Raw genomic sequence first — 8,070 nt, 5'->3', positions numbered from 1 at the left:
AAAGTATATGTATGTATATATAATATCTCTTGGTTTAATTTTATTCTGTAACTAACAAGTGACTTTTGGATACAAAAACAATAAAACCTCAATAATCTTTGTGGGAGAGCGTAGGAGGCAGCATCTATCTTTTTGAGACTGATTAAAAACAATAACTGCCAAATTAAACAAACTCTTCTGTATATGACATATTAGTAAGTAAAATGCTCCTTTATAATAACTTAGTCCTACCTGTTTCACAATTGATACCATTATAGCAACCGACACACGCACACACATAGTTTTCACACGAATCCACCTGAAAACACACACCTCCATTTAGACATGGGTCATCTGCACACGTTTCAGCTGAAAAACAATTTTAATTTGAAGGAAAACAAGGAATTTATACCATGATTTAGTTTGTTTAGTTGAAAATCATTTGTTTTTAAGTCTTTGGTTATTGCTAAACAGACAGGGTTGTGAGCGTTTGATTGTTACTAATTAGGGTGATGACAACCACAAAGGTGGCAGCAGTAATGACAGAGATGAAGATGAAAACAAGAATAAATAAGATGAGAAATAAGAAAAGAAAAGAAAAGTGACAGAACAGCAGGAGGAGACACACCTCATTTTAACTACAATATTTCATAATTTTTAAGACAAAAAGTTTTAGACAAGGCTAAAATCGTATTAATTTATTTATTAGAAAGACAAATTTGAGATACGTTACCTGTCACAGATCTTCGTACAGGGTGAACTGCAAAACAAAAAGGCATCTAAATATTTCAGAAATAATAGCAAAAACTTAACAAAAAAAATAACTTAACTTTGGACTTATGTTGGAAAATATTGTCAAATAATTATAGTTTAGGCATGCAATCATACAACTTGAAAACTACAACTAAAATTGTTCTAAGATCAAGTAACACAATTATAACTAATAACAGTATTAATATTTACATTATAACTGTAATTAAAATATTTAAAAGCCATCCCCATTCAGTCGGCATACTGTCTCCATTTTCATTACCTAATCTTTATACATTTACCAGATTTTTCTGTCTTACATTGTTTAGCTAGCCGTTTGCAATATTTTCTATACAGGCTTTAGTTACAGAATTATTCAATTCCGCATTGAGGATCGGATTCAACACTAGCCACTGCATACAATGGCTCTAATTGGCTCTGCTGGTTAAGACACAACGCTAGTTAATTTGAGAACATACTGAGCACACTTCAGGTAGAGGAAAACATCATTCCTTAAAAAAAAAATCTTACTTTATGGCAGTTAACGTTTTCTTTTTAATGATATATTGTGTGTAGTGTAATTGCATATATGTATCACTTAATAAAGTAAATATTAATTTAATAACTTTTCAGCTTAAATTTAAATGTTCATGAGATCCAGAGGTACGTTGGTCAGGAAATAATTGCCCAACTACAGTATGTACTCTACAAACTTGAATAGCTGAAAATACACAAGCTGTTTACCTTCAATATCTCGTCGCCTTCTTCCAATGGCTGCAAAAGAGAAGTGGTACACATTATACTTGATTTTACAGTGTTATAAAAAAATATATATTTACTGTGTATCATTAGTGCTGTTAATGAAGTACCATGGAAAATAAAATTGTTAAATGAATTACATATACCTGTTTGACAAATGTACATACTTGTCGTGAAAAAGCACTCTTGCCCAGCAGGGCAAGGATTGCTGTCACAAGGAGATGATGTTGTCCCTTTGTATCTTGAGTATATTTCCCAATATTTTTGGGCACTTATTGTCAGAGGTCACGGTGCCATAGCCTACAATTTTCATAATTCGAAAGTGAGTGTTTGATGTCGAATATATGAAAGGCTACATTCGGGCGTACGTTAATCCGTGGCGCAACTAGCGAGATGTCCAGACTGGGCGATTAACGAACGCTAGCGTAAGTGTTCACGCGAAATATTTCGCGCATTTTATTTCCACTTATCATAAAATCTTCTGCATTGATCAGACAGAACTAGTACTTGAAAGGTAGGTCCTTTTTATAATGTGGTCATGTTTATAAGAAATAATGAAAATTAAGCCCCTCACTGGTGCAGATGCAGGATTTGGCGGTAGGGGGTACGTGCAAAAATTAAAGAAATGGTAAAGTAAAATTCATCATCACATCACCATTATCAGCTATTTTCGGCAACCACTTTACTTTACCTACTGAGTTCACAACCACCTCGGCCCCACCGCCAAAATTTAAAGAAATAGTACCTTTAGATGGCCGGAAATGACACTTTTATACACTAACATTCACCATTATCACACCATCATTATTTAGTCTAGATGAAGCGCCAGCAAATTTCTCATGATCTTTAATCAGGGATTTTTGTACCATAGAAAATAAAACTACAGAAACACTTCTTTGATGTATTTAATATACTCGACCTACCTCAAAGCCGTGTGGCCACGTTCAACTCGGCCCCACCATGGTTGGGGCTGAGGTGAGAAAATTTGAGGAAATACAGTAGAACCCCTCCGTTGAGACAACCGTATTCAGGGAACACCTCTATTAAGGGGATGGGTACACTTTCTGATTGTGTCAAATGGTCAAATAACCCCTCTTAAGGGGGACTTTTTTTTACCATTGTATCACAACTACAGCAGTCTCAAAGTAAGAAAATTTCAATCAACTTCATATTTTAACACCAGAGTTTTCCCCTTTGAATTTTTAGAGTAAACGTCGGTATAGTCCTACTGAATGTGTTTACTTCATATACAGTAAACCAGTCTTGTCAATTTTGACCCTTAACCATAGGGATTTCGTTTCTTTTGTTCGTGTACTTTCATGTAGGATTCTAACATACCATAACATGCACCATTAATTCTAAGTTGTTCTATTCATGCTACATTCATCCAATAGAAAGTTCAATATTTTAAATATAAAAAGGAATATTTGTTCATTAACATTGCATCATGAAATAATGTTGGAAACATTTTATTATTATTATTTTATTATTTATGTCATTTATACAGCGCCTTTTCTTGGTAGATACAGAGCACTTCTTTTCCCCTGGTCATTGGGTTCTCATGTGTTAAGTGTTGCTGCTGGTAAACATTGTTGGAAAAAAAAAACAAGAATTTTGGTAGATATTAGTAGAGTCAAAATTTTGGGGGCTTTGCCCTTAGCCCACTTTCGAGGCATTTAAAGCGACGTTTTACCATGCCACTTTCTTCTCATTGGGGAAATTTTCCCCCCATCGGAGACATCACCCCTCCCCCCATGTACCTTAAAATCTTACCAATAATTCATATCAACAATATAATACAACAATTTTTTTTCCTAATACAATTTAAGGGGGTGAGATCGCACCCTCTGCACCCCCTGCCCCAGCCTCATATCCAAGTGGTCAAATGAAAGTGGTACAAATTAGAAGGAGGATTACTTTCGGATTTTGTCAGATGAAAATAAGTTGAATTGGTTATGATGGAATTGTTCAAAATGGAGTGTTCAATATTAATAGGTCCATGGTTCAACTATCTTACAATTACAACACATTATGACTAAATTATTATTTATTTACCATTTTTAATGAAAGTGAAACCCAATGTCACATACTGCTTGCAATTGCATCCCCCAAAAGACACATATAAAAGCTAAGTCTTATTATTACATCTTATTGATTTTTTTAAGATTATATACTGCACATATCCAAATATAAGAAAAAGATAAAGTATCTTGGCCAAGGATAAAAACAGTGTGATGAGCATCCACACACTTCTACATTTAGGTATTGGAGTTCTCAAGGGCGGATTTTGGGTCAGCCCTGGGCCCCTTTTAGAAAGTGAAAAAGGGAAAAGAAAAAATTGATTGCCCAAAACGCCTCAGAGGTTATTTTCGGGCATCTATAAAACAAAAATATTTGTGGGGCATGCCCCTGGACCCTGAGAATAATGTATTGTTGTCTTGATCAGCCCCACTTTTGGCCCATCTTTTGGGCTCCCCTTTTGGAGTTTGGATCCCTCCCTGGTTGTTTTTGGGGCGTTTAGAAGAAATGTGTGATAATGATGTTTTATGATCATTATATGTTATGCCATTATGACATGTCATGATCATTTAAAAAAGAATAAAATAGATTTGGGATAATTTACACTATAGGTCTAATTGCTGTGTTAAACATAAACTTGAAACTATTAAAAAAAATAAATTACCAGCAGATTCACAAGTGCTAGTATATGAGCTTGTACATGTACAAGAATATTCCTCTGCTCCAAGATCATTACAAGTCCCATTGTTAAGGCAAGGAGCATTGCACATTCGTGGTGGCCATCTTAAATTTGAAAATGGCTGCCATCCTAGCTTATTAAAACCATGTTTATTAGACTCACAGAGCCCAATAAACATGATTAGACACCAAATTGACCATTTTTTAATGAGAATTCATGGAATTATACTGAAATATTTGAGACCATTTTATGGTTTTCTAGGTTTTTGAAACATATCCCACTGAATTTAGTGACCCCAATAACACATACTTAGACACCAGATTTAGCCTTTTTATTGGGTATAAGTAAAGTTATGAGACACTATGTAAATTATGGTGGCCATTTTAAAAATGTCCGCCAATAATTTGTTCTGCCCTTTTCGAGGAGGTACCCCCACCCAATTTTATATTTATAACCTAGTGAGGCTAAATCAGTAGAGAACCTTAGTGCCCGAAAAAAGTCAAGGGGCTCTAATTTTCACTATACTACATGAGTATTACAAAAAAGCAACATACAATTATTATACAATTATGTGAGAAATTATCCATAATAATCCATATGTTAATAAAATATTATTATTTATATCCATAAACCGGTGGCCTACCCAAATAATAATATATGTTAATCAAATGATAGTATACCAGCCCCAATACCAGATTTGATAAAGGCTTATTGTTAATGTTAATGAATGCATTTGGAGACATACTTCTATTGATACAATTGGTATGTATAAAGTATTACACAAACAATAATGGCAAATTATGGACATACAGAATACATACCTAAATAAATAACTAGAAGATCATCTTCTTTTGAACGTTAAAAATAAGTGTGAAAAAGAGTTGCCCCAACCAAGATTCAAACTCGAGACCTTCTGCTATATGCAGATACATAACCAAATGGACCATTGAGGATTCCGTTTGGAATTTAAAACTTCTCATCCTCCACAATCTTTGTGCTAAGAACTCTGTTATTCTCTACAGTAGTATATAATTAACATTTTATACAAAACTAATCGGTTAGTGATCATTATTTGGAGTAAATTAATAATATAAAAACATTTACACAAGAAGATTTAGATAAATTTATCATTTTCACATCTTGTAAAACAAAAATGTTAAATCAGAATTTACCATATGTTTCGCAACGTGTGCCAGTATACGAGGTTGGGCATATGCAGGTGTATGATGTTACAAAATTGTTACATGCCCCTCCATTAAGACAAGGAGAACTGCTACACGGATTTGGATTTGATGAATCTGTGGAGAATAAAAATTTTAATTTCACTAATGGTTTTCAATTAACATAATGATCACCAACATCAGACTATTACATGTTCTCAATTAAGGCAATAGTACAACTACTGACTACACACAAAGAACAGCAACTATGAAAATGTTACTTGAAATACAAAACAAAGCATATGAAAGGTTTTCAATTACAGTAACATAATGATCACCAACATCAGACTAGTGTATGGAAGTGGTTGGCACATCGGTTGTGGTTTGGACTCCAACCTCGAGGTCGGGGGTTCGAAACTCTCGCTGTGCAAGTCGCTTGTGTCCTTCGGCAAGGCACTTTATCTACGGTTGTCTCTCTCCACCCAGGAGTACAAATGGGTACCTGGTAGGTTCAAACACAGTCTGCGCTGAATACAGCTGCAACATTATGGAATTCCCCCATGGGGCTTGAGTGTGTGTTCCATATGTGCTTGATCCAGTGATAATAATGTTCAAGCGCCTCGAGGTTGTGTCAACGTGAGGCGCTATATAAATCCAGAATTATTATTATTATTTACATGTTCTCAATTAAGGCAAAGACCGCTACTCTCATTAAAAAAAAAAAAAAACCCAGTAATACTTGAAATATAAAACAAAGCATACAGCATACAATTAAGCACATTTTGTTGCATAAATCATTAGTTTTCTGAAGTTTAAGGGGTATTGGTAAGAAGATGAATCGAGATACAAGATTGTTCAAAATGCATAATATAAAAAAGCAGAAAATGTAATATTCTGAGTTAAATAGACATTTACCAATACATTAATTGATTAGTGAGCAGCTTAGCTCAGTCGCCTAATCTGGTAGTAGCCACTGTGTTTTTTAACTGAACTGTTACTTGAAATATAAAACAAAGCATAAAGCATACAATTAAGCACATTTGTTGCATAAATCATTAGTTTTCCAGTGTTTAAGGGGTATTGTCAAGAAAATAAATCAAGATGCAAGATAAGTTATTTTTTGAAATACGTAATATAAAAAAAAGTGGAAAACTTTAAGATATGGCATGATTCTGAGTTAAAAAGACATTTACTGATATATCACATCTATTCTCTATAAAGTAATTAACATTTATACAATATAAATTGGTTAATAGAATATGAGTATGGTGACTCCGAAAAATGACAGACGTGAGGCCATAGTTGATTCTACGTTTCGTTCTTTATTGGAACATTGTCAAGAATGAATAGTTTAAGTCCAAAAATACTGACAAACATACCAAAAATCAATACAAGATAAATTTTGACCAATTAGAAAGAGGTAGGTGGAACATGGAGACAAATGATATTCTGATAAATAAATTGATAAAAAAAATAACATTGTTATAAACAAATGATTATTTCAGAACAAAAGCAAGTTAGCACTTATGCTATATGAATAATGCAAGCTCTTTAGAGGCTCGACCATAGTTTAGACTAGGCTTGTATCTTCTTATTGCTAAGGCTTCAGCAAATAAAATTTCAGACCAATGTAGAGAACCATGAATAATATTAATATTTTCAAATAATAAGGACTCAATAAGAGATAAATTGGTTAGTGATCATTATTTAGAGCAAATCAATAATATAAAACAAAATTTTACAAAACATTTAACAAAGAATTTACAATAAATACATTAAAGGAAATAAAACCAAACTTATTTCAAAAACAAGAAGATAAATTTGCCATTTTCACTTCCTGTTAAACAAAAAATGTTAAATCAGTATTTACCAAGCGTTTCGCAACGTCTGCCAGTATACGAGGTTGGGCATGTGCAGGTGTATGATGTTACAAAATTGTTACATGCCCCTCCATTAAGACAAGGAGAACTGTTACATGGATTTGATGAAACTGTGGAGAAAAAATATAATCCAATTTCACTAAAGGTTTTCAATTAACATAATGATCACCAACATCAGACTATTACATGTTCTAAATTAAGGCAAGAGTACAATTACTGACTACACAAAAAGAACAGCAACTATGCCAATGTTACTTAAAATATAAAACAAAGCATCCAATTAAGCACATTTGTTGCATAAACCATTAGTTTTCCAGTGTTTAAGGGGTATTGTCAAGAAAATAAATCAAGATGCAAGATAAGTTATTTTTTGAAATACATAATATAAAAAAAAGTGGAAAGCTTTAATATATGGCATGATTCTGAGTTAAAAAGACAGTTACTGATATATCACATCTATTCTCTATAACAAAGTAATTAACATTTATACAACATAAATTGGTTAATAGAATATGAGTATGGTGACTCCGAAAAATGACAGATGTGAGGCCATAGTTGATTCTACGTTTCGTTCTTTATTGGAACATTGTCAAGAATGAATAGTTTAAGTCCAAAAATACTGACAAACGTACCAAAAATCAATACAAGATAAATTTTGACCAATTAGAAAGAGGTAGGTGGAACATGGAGACAAATGATATTCTGATAAATAAATTGATAAACAAAATAACATTGTTATAAACAAATGATTATTTCAGAACAAAAGCAAGTTAGCACTTATGCTATGTGAATAATGCAAGCTCTTTAGAGGCTCGACCATAGTTTAGACTAGGCTTGTATCTTC

At 33.2% G+C, this 8,070-nt stretch overlaps 1 protein-coding gene across 1 annotated transcript in view; it reads right to left on the bottom strand.

Annotated features, from left to right (window-relative positions):
- Positions 1–8,070, bottom strand: part of LOC117103753 (neurogenic locus notch homolog protein 2-like) — a gene marked incomplete at its 3' end in the record, with an annotated part of 81,546 nt that overhangs the window by 3,908 nt on the left and 69,568 nt on the right. Inside the window, 5 exon segments of the mRNA XM_033244363.1 lie at positions 232–348; positions 713–739; positions 1,474–1,503; positions 5,359–5,484; positions 7,217–7,336. Of these exon segments, the coding sequence (XP_033100254.1) occupies positions 232–348; positions 713–739; positions 1,474–1,503; positions 5,359–5,484; positions 7,217–7,336 (420 nt within the window).

Source organism: Anneissia japonica, unplaced genomic scaffold (genome assembly GCF_011630105.1).
Source record: "Anneissia japonica isolate Jap-2015-1 unplaced genomic scaffold, ASM1163010v1 scaffold287925_len434832_cov202, whole genome shotgun sequence".
NCBI classification, from domain to species: domain Eukaryota; kingdom Metazoa; phylum Echinodermata; class Crinoidea; order Comatulida; family Comatulidae; genus Anneissia; species Anneissia japonica.
The sequence above is the reverse complement of the archived record's forward strand: the minus strand, read 5'-3'. Positions and strand labels throughout refer to the sequence as shown.